Here is an 18183-nt window from a genome sequence, read left to right as displayed (position 1 = left end):
GAGAATGCCAACCCTGTGAGCAGTCCTCTCCGATCCAGCCAGGGAAACACTGGCAGGAGCCATCCACTGGGTTGCAAGTGCCGTTGTTGGTACAAGAGCATATCTCTTCACAGTTCTTGCCAAACTTTCCACTAGGGCAGACTGAAGAGAGAGAAACACTGGTTATTGAAGTAGTCTTCCATCCACCCCGCGACACCTGGCTAGAAAATCCTAAAAGCAGTCACTGGGGAGCAAAAAAAGTGATACAGATGCCACAACACTGCAGATATAGAATCAGACATAAACTGCTAGATGCTGACCTTGGTTACAGAGGGACCCAAAGAATCCAGGCAAGCACTCGCAATGGCCCGTGATGTGGTGGCATGGCCCATTACTGTGGAGACACTGTGGACAGCTCTGGCTGCAGTAATGCCCGTAGAACCCTGGAGAACAGACTGGAAAAACGGAGACCTGATGAAAGCCTTGTGGTCACGTCAAAAAGGACTGGCTGCTGGTGCACAATGTAACTGTTATGGTTTAGTCAGAGTTTTTTCTTAGCTAAACCATAACCATGTAACTTGCTTTATATGTTACTAGCCAACCTGCGGCGTACCATACGCCGCATAATCAGGCTGGTTTTTTAATGATTTTTAAGCACAGGGAGAAAATTAACATTTGAAAAATTGGTAATGTAATAAATCAGCAAGAAAAGCAACATTGTAACAACGCACGGAACGAACCAACACACAATCGTCCGTGACTGAAAACTGGCGGACCACCATCGCGCCTTGCTTGCTCATGTGCCCACCTCCAACTCGTCACTTGAGTCATTGTCGTCTTTGCACAGTCCACATGCACCTGCGACTCACGTAGACTTTTCATTGCTCTGTGCAGTTTTGGCTGCTTTTCTATATATAATCCACCAAGACACCCGACCACGGTAGTAGCGCGAATTGCTATATGTAGCGTGTAAAACAGTTTGCTACGGTGCAAGCAGTCATGTGTCTTAACCAAAAACTCGTTTTTTAAAGACTGCTTACTTCATTGTGTTTTAACCTCAGCTGTAAAGGATTGTTTTAAGGATCCCATGGGATACCCCTCGCAAACCGTTTTACACGCTGCATATGGCGATTCACCTCCGTGAGAAACATGCCTCTATGAACAGTCTACGACAGATGAATATAAATGACGCCGTTTTTTACAGTATGTGTCGTCGCTTCCGAGTTGGTGGGTGTGGCTCTGCGAGTTGTCGTCGTATCCAATGGTCTTGGAGTTGGTGGGCGTGGCTCCTTCCTGCGTGCGTCATAGGTGTCTTACTTGTCGGCGGCTTAGTGAATCCACGCCCCTTCCGGCGTGCTTTCCATGGGTGTCTTGCCTTAGTGAATTATATATATATAGATTATTATATATGTTATTATTTTCTTTGTTAGTTGTAGTGATTGTACTTTGGAGATGCATGATATTGCATACGGTGTACCACAAGCGCAAATCTGGGTCCGCTGCTCTTTTCAATCTACATGCTACCTTTAGGTCAGGTTATCTCAAAGCACAAGGTGAGTTACCACAGCTATGCAGATGACACACAGCTTTACTTATCGATAGTGCCTGATGACCCTTGACGCTCTTGACTTCTCTGATCCAGTGTCTTAGCATTAGTTCCAATTGGATGAGTAGAAACGTTCTCAAACAAAATACGGAAAAAACTGAAGTTGTAGTGATTGGCAAATATGGAAATAGCAATGGTTTTACAAATAAACTTGATCCCTTAGGTTTAAAAGTCAAGGCAGACATAAAGAATTTAGGGGTAACTATTCACTCTGACCTAAATCTTTGAACCACATATTAACCAGACTACTAGGTCTGCATTTTTTCACTTTTCACTTTAAAAGATGCTGAAAAATTAATTCACAATTTTGTTTTTAGTCAACTAGATTACTGTAATGCACTCCTAACAGGACTACCTAAGAAAGATATCAATTATTTGCAGTTAGTGCAGAATGTAGAAGACAGAATCTTAACTAGAAATAGAAAATCTGAGAATGTCACAGCAGTTTTAGCACCGTTAGTTGGTTACCAGTGTTATTTGGAATTGATTTTAAAATACTACTAATGGTTTATAAAGCCTTGAATAATCTTGCCCCTTCCTATATTTTGGAGTGCCTGTCCCCTATACTCCCATGTCTTATCCTTAGACTGTCTGTAATAAGTGTATATGTTTGATATGTCACTGTGCTCTGTACAAATATTTTATAAATCTACTTTTCTTTTTACTCACACGCACAGCTAATACAAAGCCAGATTTAGCACATGGGCTCATCATTTAGAACTGCGAGGCAAGCCTTAGAAGACAAGATAGGGTCAACTGTGAAAATGGGCATTGTATACTATTTTTGTGTGTCAAAGTGAGTATGAAACTGTATCCTCTTTGCCTTGATTCACCGAAGTGGGGGCCAGCACATAAAGAAAGAGTATAAAGCCTTGGAACATTGCCTGGCACACCTTTGAAGCCAACGGACAGATGGGAGATAACATCATCCGATCCGGAAAATCCTTCCAACGCAGTGACGAAAATGGCAGGCACTATACATTAGGCCCCCATTCCCAAACTGGGTTTTTGTCATGGCTTCCTTCATAAGTCGTCATTAAAGAAAGCCAAGTTATTTCTCCTATGTGATTTCTTACCGCCATATCACTAAGGGATGGGTTTTGCCTTTTTACATTATACAGTATCTGTATAGTTTTGGGTTATGTAACACGCCGCAATTACAAAAGAACTTATTCCAACAAGGGTGCTAGCGCCCCCTGCTGGATACACCGTCTAATTCTGCTCTGCTTTTAATTCCAAGAGCCAGGCTTAAAAGAAGTGGTAAGGCAGCCTTTTGCTGTTATGCACCTAAAATCTAGAATACTTTACCAATAGAAATTTGCCAGGCTAATATTGTTGGGGTATTTTAAATAAATTGCTAAACAGCCCATTATTTTAATTTGTCTTTTTGTGGCTACATTTCAGTTGCATTCCTAATAGACTATCTACTCTATATATATAAAATCTTAACCCTAAAAGTGCAATGACTTTTTTGTCACTCTGTAAATCTGGCTTATTTTAAAACCTACATACATTGATCCCTCGCTATATTGCGCTTCGACTTTCGCGGCTTCACTCCATCGCGGATTTTAAATGTAAGCATATCTAAATATATATCACGGAATTTTTTCTGGTTCGCGGATTTCTGCGAACAATGGGTCTTTTAATTTAAAGTACTGTACACGCTTCCTCAGTTTGTTTGCCCAGTTGATTTCATACAAGGGACGCTATTGGCTGATGGCTTAGAAGCTACCCAATCAGAGCATGTATTATGTATTAACTAAAACTCCTCAATGATATACGATGTGCTTCCCTAGCGGTGCTTGATTGTTTGCTTTTCTCGGTCTTTCTCTGACATTCTCTGCGCCTGACGGAGGGGGTGTGAGCAGAGGGGCTGTTTGCACAGAGGATATGGACGCTCCTCTAAGAAATGCCGCTTTATCGTGGTGCTTCAGCATACTTAAAAGCCTAAAAGCACGTATTGATTTTTTGATTGTTTGCTTTAATCTCGGGCGCTCTCTCTCTCTGACTTTCTCTGCTCCTGACGGAGGGGGTGTGAGCAGAGGGGCTGTTTGCTTAGAAGATACGGACGCTACTCTAAAAAATGCTGAAAGACTACCTTCACATTGCTCCCTTCTTTGCGGCTGCTTTATCGCGGTGCTCGGCATACTTAAAAGCCCAACAGCACGTATTGATTTTTTGATTGTTTGCTTTTCTCTCGCGCTCTCTCTCTCTCTGACATTCTCTGCTCCTGACGGCGCTCCTTTGAAGAGAAGATACGTTTGCATCCTTTTAATTGTGAGAAAGAACTGTCATCTCTGTCTTGTCATGAAGCACAGTTTAAACTTTTGACTAAAGGGTGTTATTTCATGTCTAGAGGGCTCTAATAATGTTAGCAGTGTGGCAGAGTTTATAAGGGCTTAAAATATATAAAAATAACCATACAAACATGGTTTCTACTTCGCGGATTTTCACCTATCGCGGGGGGATCTGGAACGCAACCCCCATGATCGAGAAGGGATTACTGTATATATATTTGGCATTATTCTTTTCAGAATTTATCGAACTTTAATGTGATGTTGTTAGATTCTCAGATTCTTATTCCATTTTAAAATTATAAACTAGAATATCAAGAAATTAGTGGCGCAGCCTACTATGCCACAAGTGGCGTTTGGGCGCCAAAGGCGCCAGGGGGGCTTGTACCTTATCTTTAAATACAATCACTTTCTCTAACGGAGCGGCTCAGCTGTGGGATAGATGGGGGCCCAGCGCCCACCTCCAGGTTTAGTGAGTGAAGCGAGCAGTGGACGGAGCCTCCTAGTATGGGTATACAATTATCATACTCTTCAGGGATTTGCAATCTTTACTAATCTCTACTATTTTCTGCTTTCTCTTCCGATTCTTCTGCGCCTCCACTGCCTGATCAAGGCACCACAAAGCCCCCTGAGATGATGGAATGAAGGTGGGTGTCTTATCTATCCATGAGACCAACATCAAATTCTTATCATGTGAAGCCTGAAAACAAAGAGGGCTTACTTAAGAGCATCTGTGTTACGTAGAATGCCTCTTTTGCCTTTGGAACCCCTGCAGATTTTGTTTTTTTTTCTCTAATATCACCTTCTCAATCACTCTGCCTATGCAGGTTGCTGTTATAACTTCACGGAGGCTGCCGCTAGCCACACCAGCACATATCACATGATAAATGTTTGATTAAGGTTCTAGCTTCAGTGGTTCACAAGTGTGACAGATGGACACAAACCCTTAGTATTTTATACAGTATATATAGAATAAATGTACTACTCCCTAGGCCTGTAAATGGAGATTAGTGTATATAAAAATAAACCTGAAGTAACACAAAGGTTGGTGATCAGAGTGGGAGAGCTGGAAATGTAAAGAGAGTTACACTTGGGGAGTTAGGGAAACACAGCAGAGAAGCAGCAGTTACCTGGGAAATGTACAATAAGTGACTTGGGTGAATTATAAGGAGGATCTTGGAGAAGGAGCATCCAAGATAAGCAGGAGAGCACTGAACCTTCTACAAAGAGAAAGGAGATGGAGGGGCACAGAGATAAGCATGTCCAAGGTGGAGATTAGAGAGGAGAGCAGTAAGACAGCAAGGGAAAGTGTAGGAGCAGAAGATGGAAGAATTAAAAGGGAAGGGTGGCAGGCATAAGTCACCCAAGTATTAAAATAATATAATAAAAGCATTTATTTGTCTTGGCAGAGAGGAGTGGGGTTAAGACAAACAGTGAAGAGTCAAAGAAGGGTAGTGAAGGAATTGCAAGATCTGATTAATGAAGAGAGAGAAAAGAAAAATGAGAGACAAGGGAAAGGGACAGAGAAGGAGCACCCAGCAATGAAAGAGCGCAGAGAATGAATTAAGTCACATTAAAGGGATATCAGGCATGGTGTGATTGATGGCACTGTGAACAAAAATCCAGCCAATGAAAACGAGGCTAAGAATCTGATAAAAACTCATCAGCACTCACTTCTCTGGCAGTTGGCACCTCGGAAGCCTGGTGTACATTCACAGGAGCCATCCTCTGGTGAGCAGGAGCCCCCGTTTTCACAGCTGCAGGACATGGAGCAATTGGGCCCCCAGTGACCAGGAGCACAAATATTGTCACAACGGACACCTGGAGAGAAAACAAAGTCACACAATGTGTTCTACTGGTGCAGAGCGGCAGGCAGCTCACATACTAGTTTAGATTAATGACATTCTGCTAGGCCAGCCGTGCAACCACACTTGCAAGAAGTCTGTAGTAGGGATTTTAAGAGTCACCCTTCTCTGACCTAGCCATTGCTACAAAGCACAGCCACTGTCCTATGTAGAACCTCAGCCACTTAATTATTCTGCCCAGATGGCTATATATGCTCCCTTACTGAGTGCCATTCAGAGCGTGAGGTTCTTACCGTTATCTATTTTTTAGCACATTTTTTTTTTCGTCTCATTAATTCAAGCATTTTGCAGACTCGGGTGCTGAAGTGAACAAGCAGAGGATGCTGTAGTGCCAGGTTATTATGCACCTTGGTAAGCCCTTACAATTGTCAAGGGGCATACAGACCACAGGCTTCCCTCTGGGAGAAGACAGGCAGTAAAGTGCACCTCTGTCTCTTTGGCAAAGTGCTCTGCAAGAAGCCACCATCAATTAAACATGAAATCTTCACCCACCAGATTATAGGCATTTCAGAGTTGTATTAGTTAAGCTATGAGAAGACAATGTGGCAATAACGGAGCAAGTAAAGAGGATTTTAGAGCAGGTAATCCACAGTTACTAATCACAGGTCACACTGAATGAACTAGGGTTAAGATTCAGTGGCAGAAGATATTCCAGAACTACGACACTAGAAATTAGACTATGCTCAGATTAGACCACCTTTGCCAAAAACCCTGCCATCCATTTGTTAATTTATTCATTCGAAAAACCTGCTCAAGCCAATTAAGGTTGCAGAACTGGGAGCATGCCAAGAAAAAAAAAGACGGAAACAGAGATGGCTTCAGGATAAAAGCACAGCAAATCAGAGGCTCAAGACGTGGCAGCATTATGGATATGGACTGCCAGAATTAGAGGCAGAAGCCATACCAGGGATATGTCGTGATTTGGGAGTCCCAAAAGCACTTTCAAAAATGTCCCACTGATGGTGGTGGGGGGATATCATCAACCTTGAAACATCTTTATAAAATAAAAGGTTTATTTCAACAAAAGGCTTTTCATTGCACGAAGCTAAGAGCCCAAAGGGAATGCCTGAAAAGGTAAGGCAATCCATAGTAAACCAAGTCCCAATACAGAATCCAAAATCAAAGTCAAAAACAGCACAGATTCAAAAATCTGGGAAATTATAAAGAAAAGGCAAATGCAAAGCACGGCTTAACATAAATAATAACAATGATAATAATAATAATACATTTTAATTACATAATGCTTTTCCCATGCTTAAGGTGCACAAGAAGCACTCCACTCTCTAGCGAGTTCCAAATGAACCGCTAGAAACTATGGAAGGCCCTCCCATAAATAGGGTGGAGGGCTGTTCCTGGCGATGATTGTCAGGTGGCCCCACCCCTTTGGGAACCACCCATATAAAACACATGGGATGTATCTAGGCCACTTCCAATTACAAATAAACACAAAGACAAATATACATAATAAACAAAAGAAACATTAATACACATAAATAATACAAAACTAGACAAAACAGACCAGAAACACAACTTTGAACCCCAGCTAAGCCTGGTTTAGAGGTTAACAGTGCAAGGTGTGCCAGAAATGGACAGTGCCAGGGTTAAACCATTAAAGGACAGAGATTGCTGATTTCAGGAGTGGAAGATGTGTTACACTTAACAAAGAAGAGTATAGAATGTACAATAAGTAAAATGGCAGAATTGAAATCATATGTGGAATAGAAACTAGGCCACAACTAGACTAAGACCATGCTAAGACCATGCAAGGGATAAACGGAGGCTGTACTAGTCAGTACTGTACATTGGGGGGTGGAATACGCCACGGAGCCTGGATTTTAAATCAGCAGTATCAACTTTACCAGAGTCTGTAACAGTGTTTAAACATTGGGTGAAAGTCACCACCAGGGACAGAAGACAGGGGCAGGGTAATGGCAATAGGTCATAGACAGCTAACCAGGACCAATACTGTTCTCTTCATGGTAGGAAAAATGTTGTTTTCCAGCCTGCAAAATCCCAATAAACAACAGCTTTGCCAATTGGCACTTTTGTTTTTTTGCACAAAGCCTGAACATATGTGCCAAGCTGACAGTCACTGGGCATGAGACATTTGCTATGTCCAGATGTAATGGAGTTCCAGGTGTTTATGTATTTTATTGATATGTTTGTTGGTTTTAAGTTATTATGTAGCATATGTTTATGTCATTTCTATTATGTAGTGTGATGGCTGGGAGGCTGTTGTGAAGAAAGGACTGGGGAGCAGATGTGCCTACCCCAGAGTGCTAGATGGCAGTCCCCCTGGGTTGCAGCGGTGCCTCGGATTCCCGCAGGGCTCCGTGGGAGCTGGAGTTGGGCACAGCCACCAGGTGGAGCTGCATAGCCCTACTTTGGGTTTCCACCACACCTGGGAGTACTTCCAGATAATGCTGATGAGCCGGAATCAGGAGGAAGGGAGACGAAGCTTGCTGGAGGAGGAGTGGAGGTGGAAGGAGAGACAGGATAAGAAAGAAAAGAAGAAAAAATATTGTGCTTTATTATCTGTGCTTAGTGCTTCATTGTACTGTGCTTTGGTGGGGAACGAAGGAAATGTGTTTCCCACTTTAAAATAAAGCCTGTGTGCTGCTGGACTTGTGCCTGTGTCTGTCGGTGTCTCCTTCATTCACTGTTTCACAATCTTTTTTCTGTGGTGGCACATTTTTTGTAACCAAAAACATACCAAGGCACACCACTATTCTATAAACCACAAACACCTTATATGTTATACATATGCTCCACCATCCAAAGTGGAGGGACTATTGGAGAAGTCTGAAAAAAAAAAAATGCAGCTCCAAGATCAATGTTCGCAGACATGGCATTTGGAGAGCACTATGGTGGCATCTCCCAGCTGCCTGCCCCTCTCTGCCTCAGAGGCAACTCATATGCCCACTAAATACCAGCCCAGTGAGACTTGCTGATTACCACACACCCAAGCAGATGGACACCAGCAGCCAAGAGATGCATCTAAGTGCTTTAAGTGCTGTGTCTGCAACATAGCAAACATGGCGTTGCTTTAATGTCAGCTACTCCAGGTAGTCCTGTTCTTCTCAGACCAAGGTTATTATAGTTAATGAAAACTAATATCAAAACTGAAACTATTATTAAAAAAAAATTTGGTAAACCGAAGTAATTAACAAAGCCAAAATGAAAAACTAAAACTAAACAAAACTATTAAAGTAGCTGGAAAGACTAAAATAAAATAATACTATACTCAAAATATTTTAGTTTTCATTTTTGAATGAATATTCTTGCCATTAGTCTTTAACCCTTGTAACTTTTAACTCTAGAACAGAAAGTCATCGACCATGAGCCACCCGCATATGTCCGTCAAGTGATGGAAGGCGACTGTTCACACAGCACTTGTGGTGATAGAGTGAGCTGAATACAGGCGGATAAAGCATGTGGAATAGCGATTTACGTGCCGCCTTTCTTTGCGCTTGTTGTATATGAAGATGTACTTTAAATGCCTGAAATCAGAATGTGCTGGTCAACAAAACCTTTACCATATGGACAGAAAAATCACAAGTGAGTAATGTTTCAGTTTATTTCTCAGGTGTCTGCGTTTTGTTGACAGTAATTCACCTGCCACTTTGCTCAGGAGAAATCCTGTTTGAAAATAAAACGGCACTGTTCGAGAGACTGAAAGTCATCATACAGGATCAGCATATTGTTACTGACCAATCACTTTTGCTTTACAGAAGTCGTTTAACAATTAAGCGATACAAACCTTGTAAAATTTTTTAGCTGACAATGTCTCTACTGAACTACAGGTAGGTAGGCGAAGAGAGTCTGCCAACTGGTAAAAAACTAAACCAACTAATGTATTTTTGTATTTATTCTACATTTATTAACTTATCTTTTTTTAGTTTATATTCACAGCTCAAAATTTGTGAAAATAATCCAGTATTAGAATTATGTTTAAAATATTTGCCCCCCTTTTTTCAATTTTTCTCTCACTGTAAACATAGAAATTGAAATATATTCTTTCTGTTCTTAACATCAGCCTTATCATACATTATGCACACCAGGGATTTTTCCTGCCTTGCATCCAAACCTGTTGGGGTAGGCTCCAGGTTTCCAGCCATCCTGCTCTGGATAAACAGGTTTAGATAATGTATATATTATTAATAATCTCAAATGCTGTCTCTGTCATTTTGTGCCCATCCATATACCTATTACTCTTGCTCTGCTCATTATGGGTTTACTGTTCTTATGCAAGGGCTATTCAAGTCTCACTGGCCCTAACTTTGACACTAAATTCTTGTTTTTCTTTGTTTCCCTCAATATAGCTAGGTGGGGTCTACACACTGATTCAAGACTAAGAGCACTGTTCTTCCTATGCCCCCACAATTTTCATGATCACATCTGTCAGAACACAGTAGAATCTATTTTCTGATTTTTGATATCTTTTCAGGCCTGCAGATGCCAAAACTCTGTCTATAAATTGTATGTGCCTGAGATGGAATCAGCGATCAATATGGCTGGTAGAAAATAAAAAGCCCAGTATTGGAGATTTTTGAATACAACATTGAAGGCATTCATTATAAGCGCATTGTCTTGGAGTGAGATAAAAAAACCCTCAAACCTTAAAATTCACCTCAATTTCATTACAAATTACAGATAAAAAGTGCAAACAATTAGCGCATATTTGTTCAGCACAAATGACATAGAAAATATTTTTAAAATTATAAAATTGTGTAAAATTGTTCATATTTAGTATCTGGTTTTGATTATGCTGTTTTTTATCAGACAAAAACAAAACCAGATAGTAAGCCATGCAGTGTAGTATGCATCCACTAATTTATCCAAATTCATTAAGTGTACAGTTCTGTCTGATTGTGACACAAAACTAAACTCCATAGTAGCTCTTTAACCGTACCATTATTACTAAAATTGAAACTAATAGATATAAAAATAAAATAGAAGTGTGAAGTTATTTATGAAATAAAAACTAAATTAAAACTAAAAATACATGATGAAGGAAAACTAAAACTAAACTGAATTTCCAAGTAAAATCAGAAAAAATACAGAAATAAAAACTAATATAAAAAGGCAAAACTATAATAACCTTGCCTCAGACAGGTCTCGACCTCTTCTCCCAGGTTCAGATTCAATTGCTTTATGCTATTATTTCCAAGGCACACCTGGGTACCTCTCACAGTGCACCACTGTTGAAAGACGTGGCTTTAAATGTTCTGCTGTTCCTTGTTCTTTGTGGGTGGAAACCCAGGAGGCGGGGCCACCCTGACATCGCTTGCTCCTGAGCCCTCCCTCTTGCTATATAAGTAAGCTGTGAAGGCTCAGAGGATGGAGATCATTTATTTTTAGGGGTTTTGGTGAGTAATGTGTGTTTTCAGTATTGGGTTTTCTAGTTTTCTTGAATCATTGTGCTCTGTTTTAAGGATTCTGATTGTTTGACTTACTTTTTGGGACTGGTTTGCGTAGTACTCCATTTTAAGTACTTCTAATGTACCTCATTTGTCCTTTTTCTTTGTATTTTTCTACACCTATTTTGAAACTCCAAATCATAACACCAGTCAACATGCAACGTAAGGTCGGAGTTGTAGCCACACCAGATAAATAACAGGCTTTCTTTCTTGCAGTTACAACTGGGCAAATCAGCAGATTTTCTTTACCACATTTTTAATAAAAACAACAAAATTAAATAATATCTCTCCTGTGGCTTTACTGGCTTGAACACCATAAGTACCGTTCCTTACCTGTCCATCCTGCCAGGCACTGGCAGTATCCACTGACGGGGTCACAACCCCTGGCGTGGCTGCAGTCACATTGCTCGCTACACTGAAGTCCGTAAGTGCCATCCTAACAGCAGGAAACGAAACACAAAGTCGGGAGGCTGGCAAAACATTTGCATTTATCTATTTAGGAAAAAGGTATAGCAGCAGCAAATTGCCTGAAAATCGACCCTTAATCTGGCCACTCACCGGGCAGGGCAGTTCGCAGCTCAGTCCTCTCCACCCAGGTGAGCAGGTGCAGGTACCGTCGATGGGGTTGCAGGCAGCCCCATTAGCACAAACACAGCTCTGATTGCAGTTTAGCCCCCAAAATCCACTGGAACATGGAATGGAGCAGTCAGCCCCCTGCCATCCTACAAACCAAAAGGGAGTACAATTTACAGCAAACAAAGTGCAATTAAACAACAAGGAGCTGCACACCAAAACTTTGTGTAACTTCTTACCGTGGACACAGAGTTTGCATTCATGTGTTGTACATGAGAGTGCTTGTAGACACGATAATTCTCACTTGTGTCATCAGGCACCATCATGTCACCAAATGTTAAACATAGATTTATTGTATTACAAAAGTGAGGTTTGCTTGTGTGTATGTAGTGTGTAATAGAACTGTACAGATGTGGACAGATTTGGTGGTCCCCTCACAGCTCAATGAAAAAGTGCTGTCTGCCTCCTGTAAAGTGATGAAATGAAAAGCCCATTGTCCCCAGTATGAGGTGAGACACAAAAAGGACTAGGCTTGGGGCTTTCTTGTAAAACCGTCTGGAGATCGGAATCATAGAACTATATCCCCTCCTACACGCCCTCTCAAACCGACAACCGACTAGGTATATCCTGTGAATAGCCCAGTCAGTATTTGCACAACAATCGCTACACGAGCTGCTGCAATAATGTCGGGTGAAAAAATTGAACAGCGAATCAACATCAAATTTCTTGTGAATTTTCTCTTTTTCCATAAAGCAGTTTTTGACTGACAAAAGTATTCCTGTCCTCCATCATCCACCCTATTTGCCCAGTTTAGCTCTCTGTGATTTTTACTTGTTCCCAAAAATCAAAAGTGACCTGAAGGGAACACATTTTTGTTCATTGGATGAAGTGAAGACAAAAACCGCAAGCCTGCTGAAACAAGAAGACTTCCAGCACTGTTTCAATCAATGGAAGATACGTATGGAGTGGTGTAGAGATCTGGGGGGTATATAGAAGGTGACAATGTTTAGAACGCTGTAATTCATCAATACATTTTTTTTTTTGCCCATCTGGTTATTTTTGTGTCTCACCTCATATACCTGCATGCCTTTCATATATCATCAAGTAAAGCAAAGCAAGTAAGACAAGAGATCAAGTATTGCTTATTCTACAAAGATCTTCTAACATGGCCTGGACACATTTGTTGGTACCCCTAGACATGTTCCTAAATGATTGGAGTCAAGTAATTTTTCAGATTTTCTGTTTTCTTTAATTCATATCATATCTCCAATTGTGCAATCGTTAGTCATTCATCTGATTTAAATGTAGGAAAGTCATCACTCTGCTGTTTGGTGTCATCGTATGTCCCACACTGAACATGGACCATAGAAAGCAAACGAGCGAGTTGTCTGAGGAGATCAGAAAGAAAATTTCAGACCCGGAAAAGTCCAGGGGCCTCATGTATAAACGGTGCGTACGCATAGAAATGTTGCGTAAGAACTTTTCCACGTTCAAATCGCGATGTATAAAACCTACACTTGGCGTAAATCCACGCACTTTTCCACGGTACCTCATACCTTGTCGTACGCAAGTTCTCCGCTCGGTTTTGCAGACTGGCGGCACCCAGCGTCAAAGCAGTGCTACTGTTCCTGTGTGGTTACACCTTATTTTCCTGACGCGGCTTTATAAATACACTGAAACTAACCACAAATTGTTTGTTAGTGTAATGCATCTGATTGTAATTAACTTGTAACAATATAATGTTCCAGGGAACAGCCATAGTATTCCAAATACCATAACTGCTTTAGCGTTGTTACTCTCACTTCTTCTTCTTCTTCTTCTTTCAGCTCCTCCCGTTAGGAGTTGCCACAGTGGATCATCTTTTTCCATATTCCTCTCACTGCACCACTCGGAGTATTTATATCATTGTATCTGAGTGTGAATTACAGCAGCAGCTGATCGGAAAGGGAATTATCGGTATACAGCTTCAAGGAAACGCTGTCTCAGCCACTGCAAAACGTTTTAAAGCCTTTCCTGTACGGACCTCGCGGTTCAGAAACAGTTTCATCCCAAGAACTTTAAATGCATTCAATCAATTGCTCCTTGTAGAACTGTTTGTGCTTATAAGTACAATCACCCCACTGTAAGCTTGCACTACAGTTATAATATCACACAACCTGAGCCACTTTATAAAGCGCGTATTTACATATAATGACAATATCATTTTTAAGGTGAAATGCAGCAAAATATGTTTATTAAATTATACAGATAAAACTTTAACTGGGAGTGTCGTGAAGGATAGAATAATTAAACATGTACTACGAAGATATTTCAATGTTCTTTAAACGTTTTGAAGAATCGGCGCTAAGCTTACAGATGGCTTAACTTCTATTACAGAGCTGATTGTGTGGCGATCGGTTACTTGGGGATAGAAAAGCACGGACTGCAGTGACGGCTACGCCAATATATATTGAGTATAAAACAGAAAGAGAAAATAACAACACAGCTAAAAACGCAGCGACAAATTTCGGCAAAAGTTAATGCTTGTGTCATGAGCACGAGGCGGCTATGCAGTGTCTGCAACGGACGTGGCCATCCACCGTGCATAAGCTACCTTACTGACAGTCGGGCGAAGGAGCCACCGATTCTTCCTCTGCCCAGTGCCACCACAAGCCTAGAGCCGCCCCTGAGTACTGCTGCAATAAATTATTTCATCGAAGTGAAACACATGTTTAATAACGTGCTTTAACTCCTATTATCATGAAAATTATATCACGTATACATCTCAGTATTTTAGTTATTCAGAGAGCTGTAATATCACGAATGTAATAGACTCTGTGTCCAGTTGGAGGAAGAGAGCCGGTTTAAGAAGCAAGTAGTGATTCACACGCACAGAGCACATAGAAGATCAAATACAAAACAAAGCATTTAACGTACTACTTTAATTACGATGTGATTTGAGAAACTGGTTGATTAAACGATTTTAAGATGAAGTTTATGATGTTCTACTTTAATGACAAAATAAACTACGTGATTAAAGTGGAAATGTCGAGATTGAAGTTGACATTTCGTGCTTTTTCCCCACCGTGTGCCTTTTTTTCTCTGTTCCCTAATAAGCTTTCATATGACACTCAGACAGTGGGCTTACAACTCGGCTTTTCATGGCGACTTTGATATGTGACTTCTTTTTTATTTCCGGCACTGTGCGATTTTGTGAACGTGAGCATTCAAGTTTCTCCAACACGCTAAGTCACTCGATCAACTTCCTTTTGTTGATTATACCACGGTTAATTTGAACAAATAGTATGTTTTTCCTTTGCCTCCACTTGGTATTCGCTGAAATTCTTATATTTTCCCCCGTGCTTTTCCCATTGTCTTTTCACAGAAGGCTGCGCTTAAGGGCGATTTATATTGATTTGCATATTCAAAGAGGCGTAATTCTGGGAGGAGTTGGGGCGATACATAAAGCGCGTGCACGAGCGTTAGTTTTCACGCTGATCGGGATTTATGTAGCGGAAGAACGTGGAAGCTGGAGTACGCAAAGATTCCTGCATCTGGATTTTTCTGTGCGTAAGCACATTTCGGCTTTTGTGCTTATGCCATGTTATAGTGCGAGTTCTACGCACAGCGTTTTACATTAGGCCCCAGAAGACCATCTCCAAGCAGCTAGATGTTCCTGTGACAACAGTTGCAAATATTATTAAGACATTTAAGGTCCATCGGACTGACGCCACCCTCCTTGGACAAAGCCAAAAGAGGAAAATTGACCCCAGAATAGGCAGAAGGATAGTGAGACAAACAGCAACAGACAACTTCCAAAGAGATACAAGCTGAACTCCAAGGTCAAGGTTTATCAGTGTCTGACCACATCATCCGTCACTTTATGAATGACAGTGGGCTCAACGGAAGAAGACCCAGGAGGACTCCACTGTTGAATGAAAAACAAAGTCAGACTGGAATTTGCTAAAATGCATATTGATAAGCCATAGTGCCACCTTCAAGTCTGTGTATCCAGTTTGAAGATGCAGGGAGCCCATGGCTATGTTGGCAGCACCAGTCAGCAGTCTATTACAGGGTTCGGTCACAGACACCCACATTCACTCATAGTGGGTAAGATTTAGGGTGACAACGCACACTCTGGTGTACCCAGAGGACGGGATGTAAACATACACTCGTATGGAGAAATTGCTCACTGCACACTGACAGAGTCATGGACTGGATTTGAAGGCACCAGCACTTCAATCATGCCACCGGATTTTAATGTCTATTTTGTTAGTGTGACTATTTTCATTTTTTGAAAAATCAAATGAGAAATTTAATATAAACAGCAAAAGCTGCACATTAGGTAGTCAGATACCCTGTTATCTGTGCGCTGAAGTTGCCTTTCTGGAGCAATCACAACAACGGCTCAGTTGCTAGCACTTTTTTTTCACAATAGCTGCTTGAACCTTTTGCATTGTCTCTGTTTCACAAGCAGATATTCTTGTAAACCTGGGTGCAGGATAACAGCATGTCTACTCTGAAGCGCAACAGAGACAGGCAGGATTGGAATAAGCAGCGCCAGTGCTGCCCCCAGACTTCCATCAATCTAACAAGTCAGAGTCCAATTCAGCAATAGTAGGCAAAACGTCGTCCACGAAGTATTTTGCTTTACGCATTCGCATTGGTCTCCCTACAGATATAGATCTCATTTTAGAGAATGTTTGTTCTTCATGCACGCATAGGGAACTGAGGTCAAATGAACAAAACTAACTTTCCACAGTAAAGAGAGTCAAACTAAAACGTAACGGCGAGTTTTGTCACTGTTTACTGCTGATTACCATCTTCTACCCCTAAATTATGACATCACCCTGAAAGAGTTAAAGATCATGCACAATAGCAATGAATCCAACCAATTTATCCTCCTTCCATCCTCCAATTGAGTGTTCCCCGCTGCCTCCCGACTCTGACCCATCCAATGTGAGGCAGCGGGGATCTTTGAAAGGTGTACCCAGGAATGCTTCTGGTGCCATGTCATGTCTTCCTGGAAGTACTTCCGGGCCATATACAAAGTAGGGAGGATCCCCATCCTGACAGCACCCTCTATTCGCACCCATGGCCTGCAACAAGGTTGCACTTCTGAAACTCCAACTCCCAGCCAACCCTGCTGATGTCCTGACTGGGCTGACACCTGCTGTATGGGGGATGGAACAGCTCCCCACTTCCGCTGGTCCAAACAAAATTTTAGTCCGGTCAGGCACAAAGTTATTGCCTCGTCTATCCAGCCAGCCCATCTGCCTTTCTGTTCTGACTTCCCATGTGGATAAGAAACTGTCCTCCTTCTTGGCCGAGATGCCAATCTATATATATAAAAGCCAAATACCACTGACTCACTCATCAGGAAATCTCCCGAACCATGAGGACTTGGGACTTGAAATTTGGAATGTAGGTTACCCTTGGCCCATAGGTGCTTGCTACGAAACGGTTTTAAAAATTTTGTGGTCCAAGCATGAAATTTCTTATAGTTTTTAAGACCCATTTGTATGTCTGTCTGCATTTCACAAGAGAACAACTTAACAGATTTAGATTGGACTTTTTACTATAATTTGCTTGAACATTCCGTTGATTCTGTGACTTTCTCATCGTGCTCAGTATCATAGTTAGTTTGCAGTACTGGTTTATTAGCTCGAATCCGAGAGAGACTCATCTGGCTGCAGGCAGGGGTGGCGGGACCCTCCTCATTCACACGTCTGCCTCGGGGTGTAACCTTAACTCCGCTTAGTTAGCGGACGAGATAACTACTTAACGGATTTAGATCTTTTTTTTTCTATAATTTGCTTGAACATTCCGGTTGTTTTGGTGACTTCACTCATTGAGCTAAGAATTATAATTCACTTCCAGGAGCGATATATTCACACTAATCCGAGACAGAGGCTGCAGGCCGAGGGGAGGGGGAAGAGTGATGTCAGGAGTAGAGAGCTGGGCCGAGGGATGGCTAGTACTTAATAAATAAAAATGTGATAGCTGACTCTTGGATGAAGCAACTAAAAAAATGTAATGCTCAAACTATCAAAGCCGTTAACTTAGCCGCCAAACTCACCTAAAAGCTATGCCATGTGTGCATTTTGTAAGTTGTTAACTGATGAAAGTATCATACCTGAGGTACACAAAAACATTCTGAACAGCAGGACTCAGCAAGTAACTTCAGATGGCTATACTTACAACTCTTTGTTTTGCTGATGGACGTGTGTTTGTTGTGTACAGCAGGGGTCCCCAACCCCCGGTCCGCAGCCCATTAGCAGGCCGTGGCCATCTGACAGCCGGGCCGCAAGAGAACTGAGAGAGACTCTCTCAGTGAAGGGCTACAGTAAAATGTCTGCCCCCTTCACTGAGGACACTTTTCAGAACGCTAGGCAGGCGGGGCTTTGCAGCAGCGCAGAGAAAGTAGAGAGACCGAGCTGAGGAGAGATACGAGCACATACTACAGG

General features: G+C 41.7%; 1 protein-coding gene across 5 annotated transcripts in view; it reads right to left on the bottom strand.

Annotated features, from left to right (window-relative positions):
- megf11 (multiple EGF-like-domains 11) overlaps positions 1–18183 on the bottom strand; it is a 133785-nt gene that overhangs the window by 16424 nt on the left and 99178 nt on the right. For all 5 annotated transcript variants that reach the window (XM_039773531.1, XM_039773529.1, XM_039773532.1 and 2 more), the window contains exons 12-16: positions 11723–11886; positions 11498–11600; positions 5554–5700; positions 300–434; positions 13–141 (exon numbers count right to left, since the gene is read on the bottom strand). In XM_039773531.1, the coding sequence (XP_039629465.1) occupies positions 13–141; positions 300–434; positions 5554–5700; positions 11498–11600; positions 11723–11886 (678 nt within the window). The remainder of the gene's footprint in view (positions 1–12; positions 142–299; positions 435–5553; positions 5701–11497; positions 11601–11722; positions 11887–18183) is intronic.

This window comes from Polypterus senegalus, chromosome 12 (assembly GCF_016835505.1).
Source record: "Polypterus senegalus isolate Bchr_013 chromosome 12, ASM1683550v1, whole genome shotgun sequence".
NCBI lineage: Eukaryota > Metazoa > Chordata > Cladistia > Polypteriformes > Polypteridae > Polypterus > Polypterus senegalus.
Note: the sequence above shows the minus strand (reverse complement) of the source record. Positions and strands in the feature narration are given on the sequence as shown.